We start from the raw sequence: 17,471 nt of genomic DNA, 5'->3' as shown, positions 1-17,471 counted from the left end.
TTTAAAAGTCCATTATTTGATAAATTAACAAAACTTTCATTAAATTGAATATATATTTATAAAAAAAATTTAAAGATGTTACGAATTATAATCTAATTCTTATATTATACCTTTTTCGTTTTTAGAAGCGGTGTTTCCCATTTCATATCGGGCCTTTTCGTCGACACCGCTTATTTCGCTAAGGGGAATTTTAGTTTGGTCGATCAAAAGTTCTAGCATCACGTATTCCGCGTCAGACGATGTCCCCATTGAATGTCCGGCTTCCGGTGGCCAATAAAATTCCTTTTAGTTTAAAAAAGAATTATTAATTTATTTAATTATTTCATAATCTCTCAAAGAAATGCCATCAGCTTTAAAAATAAGTCATTCTTTAAATTGTATAATAATCATAATTATAAGGATGTACCTACCGCTTTTTGGAGGCCGATCCGATGGGATCCGTTATTACCGATATTAAAGATATAGGCCGATTACCGATCCGATATCATAAATAATTTTGCGATAACATAAATGATTTTGCGATATCATAAATGATTTTGCCATATTATAAATGATTTTGTATTATTTAAATTTTAATTTATAATGCATATATCAAAGTATTGCAAAATAGCGCTATTTGAGCCAATTTTTTAAAACGGCTGATTCATTATTTTATTCAGAAAAATATTACGCAAGTCTGAAGATTTTGCTCAAAGATGGCATGTTTTGCACTATTCGCAAAATCGAGACTTGGACAATATTTTTTGGCTAAAATATTGAGTTAGCCGATTAAATCGGCTCAAATGGAGCTAATTTGCATCATTACAGACATCTAATCACCTCATATACTTTTTAATAGTATAAAATCTCTCATTTAACTATACCATAAAACATAAGTCATTTAATAATATTATAATAATCAGTTAGTTTTATCCAAAGTATATAAAATATTTTTATTGATAAATTACTTATTTATATAATAACATTAATCTATTTACATAATAAGTAATAAACAAAAATATTAAGAAATATGAGATAATTTTATTTTTCAATTAAGATGCCATTTTATCGGATCGGAAAATTTTTATAATATCGGCAAATAATCGATATTTTAAAAAGGGCGAAATATCGGCCGATCTGATTCGATGTAAATATCGGTATATCCCTAATTATATTACTATAAATTTTTTAATAATATAAATATTAACCTCGTCGCCACCCAGGGTATAACCGGTTACTATATCGTTGCAATAGAACATTTCGGCAGGGAAACTTTGTTGGTAACAAGGGAAAATGTTTCCTTCTAAATCGGGAAAGGTTTGCGAAAAATCGACGTCTCTACTACAAGAATACAGGACCGCGTGTTTCAGCGCTTTATCTTTCACGGCATTTTTAATTGTATCTTCACCATCATGGTCTCTGTCATGGACTTGATTTCCGATTTTGTATCCTGGAGTTGAGTACATGATATTTGGGGATTTGATGGTCAATTTTCTCTATAAATTAAAATGAAATATTTTTTCTTTATCTTTTTAAGGCTATGGCCTGATTATCAAAAATAAAATTTGGAAACTTTCGTACTAACGAAAAAAAAAGAAGAAATCTATTTTAACATAAAAATAAAAACGTTTCCTATTATAGAAAATTTTATATATTTCCAAATTAGGACACAACTTAAAGTGTGAATTAGATAGGAAGTCTTAAATGGGCAAAATAAATGCTTTATCACTAGTAACTAAGGTTACCATAGAAAAATTTTATACCCTCATCTTAGGAAACAATTTTTTTAAAATTGTTTATAAAAAATTAACTTTTCTGATACCTCTTCATAGCAACATATTTGCGAAATTTTGGTGCCATAAAATGGAGAATGATATCGCGTTATTTTTACGTTTATACTATTAATTGCAGTTCAAAATTCTAATTTTTTTTAAGCCTGAGCTCGGCCCAAAATTCATATAAATTTGCTTTTGTCTTAATTTATAATTATCGTTTAATTTTAATAAAAGATGAGAGAAAATTTTTTTTTAGGCCTAAATATGAAGGCCGACTTGCAAGTCTTTAACTAGAATTTAAAAAATTTCCCTAATAAAGAAAAAAAACCTATGCGAACGAGGACGAAATATAAAAATTAACCTAATTAATCAATAGAAGAACAGCTTATAAATTAATTATAATCCTATTTTCCCAAACCAGAAAAATGGCGAACTTCAAAACAATAGAGACTTATTATGATAAAAGTGTTACGACGATATTTAAGATTTTTTTAAAAAGTATAACAATTAAAAATTGATAAAATTAAAAATAATAGTTTTATTTTTAAAAGAAAATAATTAAATAGGATGAGAAGGGATCCATGACAATTAAATACAATTATATAAAAATAAAAAATATTTATATTATTTTATTAAATTATTAAATTATTAATCTCTTTCCTTTTTTTAAAAATATTCATTTTAAATCCGTGGTATTTTGAAAGAAAAAAAATGAATATTTTTATAGATATCATTAATTTTGTGATTAGGTTTTAAGTGCAATATTATTAATAACTCCTAAAAAAGGTATATATAAAATAATATTTTTTTTAAAAAAAAGTTTTATCTTTAGAAAATAAAATAGATGTTGGTATCAAATCACGTTAGATTATATAATGATAAATTACAAAGCGAAATGTGATGTGCATACCTTGATTATATGATATTTTTTGTCGACGTTCAACGATGATGATAATATAGGTAATTTGAAGAGTTGACACAGATACGGTGAGGCGAATGATAAAATTTTAAGCTTATTTAATTCGTCGTTATTCGTTTTCGTATTAACCTGTTTTTTAATAAAAAAAATTATATTCTTTTTTTGAAAAAATTTTTAAGAATTTATGAATAAAAGGGAAATAAGCACACATTTTTTTTGTAATGTATTCTCTTTCTGCCAAAATAATATATTAGGCTATGTCCTACCTAATCCTTTTTTCTTTATAATTCTAAATATTTGTCTGAACAGAATGTGATTTTTAAACTAAAAAAAAGAAAAAAGAATAGGTATATAACTTTAAGCGCATTATAAAGAAATTGTTCTTAAAAAATCAGAATTAAGAATAAAAATTTTAACGAATTAAGAGGGCGCAGCTTCATAATTAAAAAATAACCATTTTTTAGATAGCATTTTGAATCTTATTACAGTAGAGTTCGGCCCAGACCACATATTATAACAGCTGCCCGATACAGCGCTTACATATTGTCTTAGAATATTCTTTAAATTATCCAAGTGTGACAGTTATGTAATATCTATCCCCTGAATGCTGTTACTTAATAGGATTGAGTCAGTCAACTCTTTTAGAGGATTTAATTGTAAAAATTCGGCTCAAAAAAGAATGTTTTGGTGGCAATCCTGAAAACTATTTAAAATAAAAACGAGTTAGAGCTCAGCCTTAAACATAAAACGCTATTATATTATAAATTATACTTTGATAGACAAGTCAAAGGTCCTGACGGTTTCCGCGCCCATCTTCCTTCCATCGCTATCTTTGTCGATAGTGGCCGTGTTGCTTCGTGTCGAATTACCAATATTATTATTATAGCCTATTTGTTCGATTCCATATTTCGAGAAATCATTGGGATATCTATTGAACAAGTTCACGGGTCGAACCCCTCTTACTAATCCGTGAAATAAAAACGAATTTTGGGAATCAGAGATATCCGGGTCCGATGAATGGTATGACCAGTGAAGATATATTGTATCTGGCTAAATATTTTTCAAAAAAAAAATTAATTTAAAACAAAACTACAAAACTTATATATCCCCATTAGCCTTTGAAAAAAATGGTTTGCGAAATTGATACCTAACTGAATGAAAATCAGAGTATGAAAAGAAATTTTGATTTCATCTTGAAAAATTTTTACGCGTGAATTACAAATGATTCATTTATATAAAAAAAATTTAAAAAGATTTTGGGAAAGAAAAAAAAAAGGAAAAAAAGAAAGAGAAGTAGGTAAAATTTGATCAAAAAACTCTGTTCTTCAAAAAAAAAAAAATTTCAAACTCTGCTGAAAATATATTGTATTTCCTATTCTTTGACCTGTTTTTTTTAGCGCACGCATACAGGTGTCCGTTTAGCAATTTTATTCGAGATATAAAAAAGTAACGTATACGTGATATTTATTTTCGTCACATATTTATTATAATTATAAAAATATTTCAATCGTTGGACAAAGCGGTTTCTTTCTTTGATTTTATTTCTTTCTGTCTTAATCCATGTAAAATAATAAAATATATATAATCCAATTTTTTTAAGAATCAAAAATTTTGCAAACCAAAGTTATAAAATTTGAAAATGTTGTTTATAGAAAGTGAGACATTTTCGATACAATGCAAATAGTCAAATTAGAAGAGTTTAAACTTGAAACAAAATTCTAATAGGATCAGGCTCGCCCAAACTGAGAGACATGGCGGCACCGGGAGCAATTTTTTGAGGAACCAAATTTAGTTTCTTGTGGATTCAAAGGTGAATTGCAAATTTCTAATATTATCTAAATTTAAAGCCTTGCATCGAACTTCAAGTACGTACGATCCAATCCCAAATAAATAAAAAATTTGGACCAGTCCAATCAGAGAGATCTAATTTATTTTATTGGGTTGTTGAAAAACGACATTTCAACGAAATCAGAAAAAGTATGAAATTCCAACGATTGAAAGATATTTCAAAGAAATCAGAAAATTAATTGGATGAAATATATTTTAGGTTAAACAAGTAAATGATATAAAGGTTAGAAAGATATAGGTTAGGAGTAATATATATTAAAAATGGTTGTCAAATACTTGACAGGTCATGTGATTTGAAAATAATTTCACCGAGTTGGACCATAATCAGAAAAATTATAAGCGTTATACTTAAAAGATAATTTCTTGAATAAAATATATTGATTTTAAAAAAAAGTAATATAAAATATTGTCGATGTCCATGTCAGAAAACAATTCAAAGAAAGAAATCCGAATTCGATCAAGTCCCAGAAAATATTTTGTCAGATAGGTCTGTGCACGATTTTTAAAATGTTTTTTATGATTATTTAATTTTAAAAAAAATTAGATAAATTAGGATTTCTTTTAAAAGGATCATCAAATTATTTTCACACATTTGGCTGCCAAAAGTTTTAGCACAGCCCTAGATAGTATTCTCGCGTAAAATTTAAGAATAGATCACGTGAGAAATTCCATGTCCACCTATTAAAAAGCAAGGGGGGGGGGGATGTGCGCATTAAATGGGAATTTTTGGCGTGTCATTGAAAAGCTTTATTTATCTTTTTTTATATTTGTTTAAAAAATTTATTTCCACGAAAATGAGGTGACACGACAAATGCATAAAAAAAAGTGTATCATTGTTACATAACTTTTAAAATTATTTTTGAGAAAAAAAAATTTTATTATTATTTATTTTACAACATTCCATTCCATAAAAATATGAAATACTTTATATAAAAAAAAATTCTGACAATCTAGGATAGGTGTCAACTCAACAGGTCAGGGGGGAATTTTTTTTCTTCACTCTTCGTGGAAATTATTTTTATTTATATAAAACAACAATAGAACAATTGTATCATTTTGAATTCCAAGAATTATGTGAGTCATCTCCTGCCAATAATGTCATGGACTTATCCGAAATATAAAATACAAGTTTATAATGTGAGCACACATTGAACCTTTCAAAACCTGCTCCATAAACGGAAATAATGATTTCAAATGATGCATATAAATTGGTTCAAATTATCGTTTGGCATTAGAAACCATTTTAAAAAAAAGTTTTTATTCGTTCATTCATTTTGCACGTTGGTATACACGTTTTTTTTCGCATGATAGTTGATTGTAGTGTTAAACGGCTCGTTTTGAGCAAATTTTTAAAAACGGCTAAATCAATATTTCATCCAGAATAATATTATGCAAGCCTGAAGATTTTGTTTGTAGAAGGAACAAAGGTTTGGACATCTATTAGCAAAATCACGAGGCTTAGCAAATATTTTTCCGCTAAAATATTGAGTTAGCCTCTTTTATAAATCGGCTTAAAACGAGCCGTTTAACAACACTAGTTGATTGTTACCCAGATAAGAATAATAAGGTTGAGGGTAAAAATCCCTTTTAAATTTAATATTATATAAAAAAATACTTAGCTTTTAAAATGGAATATTTAGAAATTGATGAAATAAAAAAGGCAGACGATAATAATATAATTTACAAAAACCAATTATTTTTTATAACTCAGTTAAAATTTTGAATCGACGATACTAACAAAAGAGGCAACCTAATTTATGCGCACTATTATGCTGTTTGATATCCATGTAATATCAAATTTGTACAATTAAATTACTCCGGTTTGTTTAAGGTAACCCCAGTCAGAACCCTCTTAAAAGGGGGTAGGGTTGTTACAAAGCTCGATTTGACAATCCTAGTGGCGAGGCTTACGATGTAATTATTTCATTTAAATTTAAGAGGGTTACTCTCTTAGTATGCATACAAAATCGGTATCCATTTTAAAATTTCCTGTTATATTTTCAGTTAATTTAAAGATAAAGACTATGTTAGCACGCAGATCATTGACTATCATTATCAATTACGAAAGGCACTCCCCATACTTTAGTGTGACTCTGAATAAACGACCCTTGGATGAAAATGGCCTCTACTTTGCTTGAATGGCTTAGATTATGCAGAGGATTCGACCCCAACAAACTTCATAAATGCTTTAATCTATTCTCAAAAAAAATATAATTTATAAATCGATTATAACAACTCATAAATAAAAATGCTTTTAAATTACTGATATAAGATGACCTATTCTGTCACTTTTATTAATTTCTATCAAAATTTTAAAAATCAAAGGGTTCCTGATATACCGTTTATTACGATTACCTTTCTTCACCATCAAATATTATTTTATTTTTTTTTATAAAATCAGGATCAAACCAAGAATTGATCGAATTAGAACTACTTTCTCAGGTAAAATAAAAGTTTATAAAACAAAATCGTTTTTATTTAGTTGGCAATAATGTCAATTACATAACAAAATATACTATTTATTATTTTTAAATAAAAAAAAGAATTATTCCCACTCAATCAATTCCCTTTCCCTTGAATAATAATAATTATTCATTTTCATAATTTTATTAATATATGAATATTTTTTCTTTTTTAAAATAAATGAAAAATTTTCTCACATAAATTTGCTAACTAATTCCTTCATTTATATAATGATTATCTTCTTTTTTAAAATGCTATGAACGGAGATGGAGTGTTTTGTTAAAAAATATATACAAATTAAATTTTATAAAACCATTTTATGATTTTATGTTGTTAACGAATATAAAATTTTTCCTGATTTTTTGATTCGGTAATTTTCAGGGCAAAGTTATTTTTATTTTTTTTGAAAATTAAAAATGTATGGAGGATACAAGGGAAACAATGACAGGGCAAAATTACTTTATTTTTGAGGGGATAAGTTTTCTATATAACTCACTACACTATGATTCGTTTGGTTTAGGATGAAATTAAAATAACAAAGGGTCCCCCTTTTGCTAAAAAATTTCAATAAAAAAATACATAAATAAATAACAATATAAAATTTAATTTCATTATCATAGATAGGTGAAAAATTTGAAAAATTAGTTTTTTTTTCTCTTTCAAATTATAAAAATATACATATAATATAACACTTAAATGTAATTTTAATGTGATGCTTTAATGATATATAAACTCTAGATAAATAAATAAATAAATAGTAAATAAAATGGCATCATTGCAAAAATGCCTATATTTAATTGATTTTGTTAAACTAAAGTTATAAAACTGTGGGAAATTAAATGCGTAATAATGAACTATGAAATGAATGGAATAGACAAATTAAACTATTAATATTAGATTTTATTTTTTGCAAAATTACATAATATTGATAAAAATGTATTTGTGTAAACCCATCTAAATGAGTGAGTTGAGTGATCTTGATTTCAAATTGCAAAATTTATTTACATAATTCTTTTTTAACTACGAATTTTAGTAAAATATTGCTTCCGCTTATTAATACACCAATTATAAGATATTATCTTAAACACTTAAAATCTCAAAATTCTACCATTTTAACAAAAAAAATACAAACTACTATTAAATCGTGCAAATTTAAATAAAGGAGATTTTAAAAAAAAATGAAGGCCGGTTCATTTTGTTTTTTATTCCATAATATAAATTAGATTATTTGGGTAAAAAAATATTAATAAAGACAGACCCAAAGGCTGCACCATATTTAAAGTTTCTGATGCAGATATGAAATTTTTTATATAGTTCTGCATATTAGGTTAATGATGCTTACTACCAAGTGAATGTATGGAAATATTCTAAATACCAACCTAATTTGCTAAATACCGACCAAAATTTATTGAAATGTAATAAGATCCTTATTATTTAATATATTAATACGGAATCACGTGGTCGAGTCCGGCCTCCTATATATTATCCCCCCAAGGATGGAACCACCAAGTTAGAATAAGAAAAAAAAATGATTATTCCCGGGATTCGAACCCGGGAGCATGGGATAAGTAAACCAAGCTCTTGCCTACTAGGCCATAGAGGTTTTCCAAAAATCACGATTTTTCAAATATATATTATAAATATCTTTGGTAGTGCCTATCCAAATGAAGAGTGAACAAAATTCAAATTTGATAGATGGTACCTTAAGGTACCAAGCATCATTAACCTGCATATTACCTACTTCACCATTAACATAATATGTCTTTAAAACAAATGTAGAATTACCTTCAGTAAATACTTTATTATTCATTATAATGGATAAATATTTCAATCAAATAGATATTGAGTTTAAACAGAAAACTTGCAAAAAGAAAAAAGACGAATGGAAGTAGTCGAGGTCAATCGGGCCTAATGCAAAGTTTTTAGACCGGGCCGGAAACTCGTGCAAACGGATCTTCCATTGGGCGCCTGTTTAGAGATCCAAAATAGTTAATTGGAATTGGCCTAACAAATCTATTTTATTCACAATGTTAAAAAAACATCCCTTTAAAAGCTGGTCGTCAGTGAAGCAAAATTCAAAAATATTTGCAGACCTGAAGATTTTGCTCATGTGTGGCACAAAGGTTAAGACATCTATTAGCAAAATATCGGGGTTTTGACAATATTTTTCTGGCTAAAATATTGAGACATTTTTGAAAATCGACTTAAATGGAGAGATTTTTTTTTATTAATACTGATCATATGATAATATTGATAAATAATTCAGAACAGAATGAATGATAAATTTTACAATTTTTTTACATCAACGTGTTAATTTTAATTTTAAATTTGTTTTAGTAATTAGTTTTGAAAGAAGAAGAGACAAAAAAACGGATACACATATTTTTATTAGTATATGTAATACCTTCATTATTAATAAAGGTAATATTTGTCAAAAGATGTTTTATTTATACAATTTTAACCCCCTAAAGGATCATTTACAGAAAAAAAAGAGGGGATGTGAAATAATAGTATAATACATATTTATAAAAAGAAAAATGATAATTAATTATTACATAAATATGACAATTAGTTTTAAATTTAATATTAAAAAAATATACAAATTACAAAACCGGAATTAAGGAAGAAGAAAAAACAATATGTAAAATTTATCATTTTTAAAACCAATCGGTCTTTTGATGTAACACATTTTATAGATTTCGGTAAAAAGCCAAATGTACTACATATAACGTAAAGCATCAAAGAAATATTTTACATGTATTTACTTAAAGTGTTATACTCTTGGTTCATTTTTTTTGAGGAACAAAGTGTATATTATTCGGCTCATACAATAAAGTATTTGTGTATATTAATGACAGAGTAACCTAATAATTCAAACGTTATTAGATTTTAAAAGGAATAAGAAGAAAAGTAGAATTGTAGCACTCTGACTGTTGACGGAAGATGCTCGTTCTTACAAATTATAATGATTATGATATTTTTTTATGAAAAGGTATATATATATATAATATTATAAAAAATTTAAAAGGAATTTATAAACTCTATAATTATATATTTTTTACAAATTATATTTTTTTAAAGTGTATAATTTTTAATTTAAAAATTTGTATGAATAAAAATAATTTATATATTGCAACAAATCAAAACGAAAAATTGAACATCTGTCCTATTATAACTGATTTCGACATCCACCAACACCACCTCAAAAGATTATTTTTTAAAAATGCAAATCAAAACTTACAATTTTAAGTTCTCTTGTAAATATAATAAACAACCTTAATATTGACTTAGAAATTTAACTTTGATACATTTTATGGAGAAGATGGTGAATACGTTTAAAAATTACTAATTTTTTAAACCAATTTACTAAAAAAATAAATAATTGTGACAAGTGTATAATCGCCTAGGTTTGTAAAGTGCATAAATAAAAATAATAAGTGAGAGAAAAAATTTAACAAAACTATCAACTATTGTAAAAAAAAATGTAATTTACCGTTAGCCTAAAGTCCATAGAATCACAGGTATCTCGTTTTCTCACGAAATTGAGGAGAGTATGAGTCGAGTTTTGTTTGCCTGAATATTGGTAGTCTTGATATTCGTCGGTTAAGGGCAAATTATCGTTGATCATATAGCTATCCTGTATATATTTTAAAAATATATATAATTATGTGAAAAATAAATATTATTATATATGATAGCTTTTATGTCAAATCTAAATTTTGTTATATAGAATATGATGTGGTGTATAGGGTAGATAATAAAAGGCTAATATCATCGGGGGGGGGGGGGGTGTTTTGGGGTCCTCCAACAAGTGAAATTCAATCTCATACCTAGTTATGTATGCAAAGGGTAAATACTCAGAAAAATGTTCCCCCATTTAATTTTTATAAATATATGGCAATTTCTTTTTATTTTCTCTTCCTTTTTTATCTTCAGTCAAATTTTAAATAACATTTTCTTAGTGGAACTATATCTGGTTTAACATTATCTTTCATTCTCATTACATCAACTTATTATTTACCACTGCTCCTATACGTTATTTTTTCTGTTATATCATCTGTAGGTTCTCGATATTGCAAAATATTATAATATTTTTATCAGTTTTTGCCATTCCTCCCAATAAATTGATCATAAAAAAAATATGAGACTGATATATATGATTGTAGATTATATATATTTCTTAAACCATATTATAATTATTTTCCTCTTACAAGTGCATAGGAAAATCATATTTATCTCATGTACCAAAAATATTTACAGAAATAAAACATAATTTACATCTTTACTCATAGCAAAATGACTAAATAAAAACAGGAAAAATCATTTTGTAGCAAATCTTGGACCAACGTTATCTTGGCAACGTGTCTACCCATGAACTTTCAACTGCCTTTACCACTCCATATGTTAAACAATCATCTAAATTTAAATTTAGACATAGTCTGGCTCAGGAGGGAGGTGGAGACTGAAAAATTAGTAGTTAATAACCTTTACAAATAACAACTATAATACAAAATTTTTATAAAAAAATAAGTGAAACCCCACATTATTTTTATAAAAATATTATATAGCTAAAGGCCTACAATAAGTGGTTAAAGACTCCAATAAAATATTTGGAGGAAAAACACTCCTCATAGTGCCCCCTCCCCACTATAGGAAAATCCTGGAACGCCTTTAGACACAAATATAACTAAATAGTAAAAAAAAAGTTTTTGGAAACGTTATGATATGCTACAAGGGAAGCGTTTGTAAATATTTCACCATTAATCTGGCATCTACATCCGCCTGATGAAATTCTCACAGAATTCAATAAAATAATAAATAAATAGCTTCTATGAATGTATTTCTGATTCTGGGGATGATTTTTTTTAATTATTCTATCTCATATTACTCTTAATAATATAAATTCATTTCTATTTGGACTTATATTGCTTATATTAATTGTATTATATATATAAATAAAATATTAAGTATTTAACTTTAGCTTCATATTTTTCCTTATTTTTCTCCCTATTTTTTTTATTATCCTGCTATTTTTCTCGGGAATCATTCCAAAACTTAATTCCCCGCGAATTCCACATAACAATTCTTACCATATAAAGTCTATGTCCATTCTATTTTATAATTTAGTCATCAAGAGGACCTCATAGTTATTCACTTTGGGAAGGAGTTGGGAAGGGGGCCACGAGGTAGACGCGTGTCGAATAAAATTTAAATGGTTGGTTTACAAATAAAAAAAATTAATTACAAATGTATATAAGGTTAATCGTAATAATGAAAAGAAATCCCCTCCTTTACAAAAATAAATTAAAAAATTACTCTGTTGTTTTTAAATTACAAAGAAAGGGTTATATTATAATTCAGCTTAATCTAAAGATTTTGATCTATTTCTAAAAAAAAAAATTAATCTTTAAAACAATTTAATTTAAAAAAACACTCGATAAATAAGAATAGAAAAAAAAGATATTTTAAATAATATGAGTGGTAGGGTGTGTTTTGTTTTGATATTAATTTGAAATTAAATTTTAATATCTTAATTGCAATCCTATTATTAAAAATTTTTTATATAATGGGCGATTTAAAAAAATTTTTTTTTGAAAAAAGGGGGGAGTCTGTTATTTCGTTTATTTATCTAATAACACTGCATAAATAACAATTTAAAATAATTACATAATAAAATATGAGACAGTTCGTCGTGAATTAATTAGATATCCTCGTGAATGCCAATGGTCAAATAACACAAAAATTTTAAATCCCGTCATAATATATATTAAAAAGGCGACAGAAACAAATTATATAAATCCGTTTCTAATTAGAGTATATCTACAAATATCATATCTCTCTCGACAAAAAAAAAGGCCAATGACTTCTCATTTTGGCATTTCTTCTATCCATTCAGTCTTTCCTGTAATATAGAGCAAATTACATTATATTGTCATTTGACAATGGTTCATCTTTATGGCCGCCCCTTTTTTCTATTAAGCTAATTATCGTTTCAAAAATATATACGAGTTTTAATTAATTAATTAATTTTTAAAATAATAAAGATAGATATAATTATTATGTTGAGTTTTTAAGTATTGATACAAATAAAATGTATTGTTAAAATCTATATATTTTTGTTTAAAAGTAGATATTAATAGATAAAGACAATTATCGTCATAGATAGCATATAATTATTTGAATATGTAAAATCGAAGTTAGTGAATTATAACTCTAATTGGAGGGATGTAGAAGGTACAAAACAAACTACACAAATAGAGAATATGCTTGATGCTGATCATTTATATTCTTTTAAATAGTTTATTTATTTTTCGGGAAAATAATATGGGGGAAGTTTTCTTATTCCTTTACCTTTTTTAAATACTAATTTTATTAAGTTGGGCTCTTACCCTTCTATTTTGCCTGACATGATTAATTCGGTTATGAAAGTAATTAAAATTTTATACTTTTTCGCAACTAGACCTCGCTACTCAAGCAAACCATTATTTTGACTAAAAGGTTCTTTAGATTAAATGATAAGACTTATCGACGCCATTTGGATATTAACCTCAACAAACCATTATTTTTTTTTCTAAAATTTTCTTTTAAAAAATGAAATAAATAAAAATAAAATGAAGCCTTTTTTTAATTATTTTTTTAAAAATTTTACATGATAAGACTAAAAGTTGAAATTTAAAAATCATTATTTTATTTATTTTTTTTAAAAAAAATAACTTTTTAATTTGGATGGAATTTTAAAAAATTAAAAGAAATAGAAGGGAGGGGTGAAAGAGCAAAATTTAGAAAATTATTCTTTCTATCTTTTCTTTTATAAATTATAATATTTCTTTTAATTAATAATTATTACATGCAGATGTAAAAAAAAATATCACATCAAAATGAAACATAAATATTTCAAAGATTTATTAATGAAAATTATGTAATAAAATGGTTTTTTTTAAGCCAGAATCAAGGCTTTTAATTTATTCTATATAGTTTAAAAGTAAAAGGCCATAAAAAAGAAATAATTCCAGGGTTTTTAAATGTATTAGGGCTAGGGATAGAGGAGACATATAAAAATGCATAATTTTTAATGGCTAGTTGTTAATTTGAGAACAAATATCATCATGTAACTTTTAATTTGTCGATAAAAAAGAAAAGTCGGTACTTTTTATAAAAATACTAAAGATAAAAGAAAATGATATTATGCAAATAAAATATATTATATATAATTTTTTTTTGATACAAATCTCTTCTTCGTAAAGAAATACTCTTATAGTAAGAAAAAAGTGACATGTAATTGTATATAAAATAATTTTCTAGACATTACAGCCCATTCACCGTGTTCGCCTGCAATCTCCATTAACTGGCCTTTGATAACAGTGTTGTTAAAAAGCACGATTTGGGTCGATTTTTAAAAACGGCCAGAATAAAATTTTAGCCATAATAATATTGTGCAAGCCTCAAGATATGGCGAATAAAAGCCAAAACTTTTCTGCCATCTATGAGCAAAATCATCAGGCTTACATAATATCTTTTCAAATATTTTTCTTTCACAAAAGGGTATTTGCTTTAGGTAATGATCACAATTTTTTTTTCACGCGGAGCCCTAAAAAGGCCTGATTGAAGTGCTCTTCTATGGTGGTTTTTATGCCACCGATTAAGAATTTAAGAATATCTTGGTAAAAACTATACCTAAAACGGATTATTCGATATTAGATTCGTATTTTCGAATTGAAAAAAATATTTTTCTTCGAATAATTTTTTATCCATTATTAAATTGAATTATTCGAAATTATTAGTATTTTTTGAAATACTTCGTATTATTCAAAATTTATCGTAAATACGACACAAAACAATTTGTAAATATTAAAACTTATTCATAAATATTTAAAATTATTTGTAAATATTTTTTTAACCAACAGAACATTAAATTTTTTTAACTTTATTTCCACATCTAATATAACTTTTTAAATTTTAATAATCTAATTTTTCCAGAGTCTGAAAAAAAATTTTTATATTAAATTTTTTCATATTCTGATTTTTTTCCTCATTTTTTTAAAATATAGAATTTACTTTAATTTAATTATCTAATCGAATATTCTCGAATCAAATTAAATAATGTTTTATATTCGTACGACATTGAGTAATACAATTATTCAATTCTAAATATAAATATAAATATGATTCGAATACGAATAATGCAAATGTTCGATCCGAGTCATATTTTTGTATATATAGTAAGAACATATAAGGAAATAGCCAGGTTACTAAACTAGAGGACCACATTATACCCCATAGAGTAAAGAAAAACAAATCCCAAACTAGTAAATGTGGAGTAAATTTTTCGGCAATTTTTCAACATCTATTATCTCGGGAAATATTTCAAAGAGGTCCAAAAATTTTACACATATCAACATTGCTGATATTTTAAAATATTAATTTTCTATATTTTATTTGATAAGATAATTATTAAAGAGCTAGTGCTGTTTTAAAAAATTTGGTACCTTGTCTTAATCATTATTTTGTAACCACGAGGATTATATTATAAAACATACTGATCGTTACAAACAAAAGTTGAACAATTTTGACATTTAAACCTCTGTTTTCTTATCATTCATTACACCTTCTATTTTGAATAATAGCAATGAGTTTTATCTTTTTTATATAGACAATATTCCTTATGCTACCTCTTTAATAATCAGCAGAATCGCAAATGAAGGGATTAGTCAGCTATATGCATAATAATTTAATATAGTGTGATTTATTTAGTCTCCACTCAGAGGTATTAGTTAATGCCAAAACATGGGATGGTATAAATAGAGAAAGGTCATCGGTTAACCAAGTTATTTAAGATCAAACGTAAGTTATGTTTTATATCGGTTTTAATAATTGCTGGACCATTAATGAAGGGTTTATAATGAATCATCAGATCAGATGATTAAAATACCAATTATAACTAAATTAAATGTAGGCGTAGACAAGGGGAGATCCTCCCTATTAAAAAAAATTTGAAAGTTATCATAAATATCAAAATCTAAATATAATAAAGTTACATCCCTACCTACACTTTTCCCCGCCAAAAAATAACTACTATATGAATATATTTTATATAGGTCGGTCCAAAACTTGTTTCAATCTCAATTTAAAACTTTAAGGAAGCCTAATGACAAAGTTTTTACAATTTTCACAAATATGTTTTAAGCCTATTTTGATCTTAAAATATTAATTTCAGTGTTGTTAAAAAGATTATTAACTCAATATTTTAGCCAGAAAATATTACAAACCTCAAAATTTCACTAATTGATGTCCAAACCTTTGTGATCTCAATGACAATCTTAAGCTTTCATAATATTTTCCTGGATAAAATAGTGAATTAGCCGTTTTTTAAAATATACTCTAATCGAGTAGTTTAACAACACTAATTATTTTGTTTTCGATAAATTTTAAAATATATGACTATAAAAAAATATTAAAATAACTAAATTGAAAAAAAAGCATGATAAAAAAGGGTAAAACTGAAATTATATTTAAAATTTTTTTAATCCTGCTAATAGCCTCTAAATGGCCCGCTCCAGAAAACCGTACAAAGATACTAACTAAACTATACATTAAGAAAGTTATCTGAATTAATTATTATATCGACAAATATTTACTCTAAAATATATCGTTCCATTTGTGGTGATCCACGCGATTATGACATCAGAATGGATTAAATTAGGTGTTGAAGAAAATCCGAAAGTAATGTAACCCAAGGTTTCGGCTTCCATTTCAAACCAAACGTGAGAATCATTAAAATTCCAATGGATCAAGATCTTGCAATATGTTGAATGATCGGATTTTTTATTTTCATTAGACAAAAAATTATCATTTCCCTTTTCTTCCAAACAAAGCGAATATTCGAATAACGATGTTTCGTCATTCTTGTATGGGGTAGATACGGTGGCCACAGTAAGTATATTTAAGAATATTGTCAATAAAATGGCCGCGTAGATTAACAATTTCCAAGATAATTTTAAGAATCCTCTTTGAATGATATTGATTTCCATTTCCGTTTATATATTATTTTCATATTTAAATTAAAATTAAAAAAAAAGAATAGAATTTTAACTTTTCATACAGAGATTTAAATTTTTTAAAAGTTGACGAAATTTTCCAAACGATAATTTTGTAATAAAATAAATCATTTATTATGTAATTTTAATTATATTTTTTTTATTACTTTTTATATTACTTTTTATATTACTTTTTATTTTTTTTATTATTTATTTTATTTTTTTTTAAAAAAAAGAATATAAAAATATTTCACAAAACTTTTTTTTATTTAATAATTTTTGTTAAAAATAAAATAATCAAAAATCAAAACAAAAAAGTTAGATAATAAAAAGAGAAAGAAATTTTAAACATTGTATTAAAAAAAAATTATTTTTATTCAAAAAAAATAAATAGTTAATTAATTATTAGTCGCCATCATTAAACATTGCATAATCTTCAAAATCAAAATAATT

The 17,471-nt window shown here is 25.8% G+C and overlaps 1 protein-coding gene across 1 annotated transcript; it reads right to left on the bottom strand.

Moving 5' to 3' along the window:
- Positions 1–99: 99 nt before the first annotated feature.
- LOC135924068 (DBH-like monooxygenase protein 1 homolog) lies at positions 100–17,115 on the bottom strand. Its single transcript, XM_065459116.1, has 6 exons — positions 16,620–17,115; positions 10,478–10,621; positions 3,445–3,723; positions 2,665–2,802; positions 1,188–1,475; positions 100–282 (listed from the first exon to the last, which is right to left on the bottom strand). The coding sequence occupies exons 1-6, from the start codon at positions 17,010–17,012 to the stop codon at positions 100–102; spliced, it is 1,425 nt and encodes a 474-aa protein (XP_065315188.1). The 5' UTR covers positions 17,013–17,115.
- Positions 17,116–17,471: the final 356 nt, after the last annotated feature.

This window comes from Gordionus sp. m RMFG-2023, chromosome 2 (genome assembly GCF_954871325.1).
Source record: "Gordionus sp. m RMFG-2023 chromosome 2, tfGorSpeb1-WG-v2, whole genome shotgun sequence".
Lineage (NCBI taxonomy): Eukaryota > Metazoa > Nematomorpha > Gordioida > Chordodea > Parachordodidae > Gordionus > Gordionus sp. m RMFG-2023.
The sequence above is the reverse complement of the archived record's forward strand: the minus strand, read 5'-3'. Positions and strand labels throughout refer to the sequence as shown.

Bases quoted from the DNA above. Each gene is read 5' to 3' on its own strand.
- LOC135924068 (XM_065459116.1), bottom strand. From the start codon at position 17,012: ATGGAAATCAATATCATTCAAAGAGGATTCTTAAAATTATCTTGGAAA. The intron at 2,803-3,444 runs GTATAATTTATA...ATTAAAAAACAG, and splicing joins CCTTTGACTTGTCTATCAAA to GTTAATACGAAAACGAATAA. The intron at 1,476-2,664 runs GTATGCACATCA...TTTAATTTATAG, and splicing joins AAAAATATCATATAATCAAG to AGAAAATTGACCATCAAATC.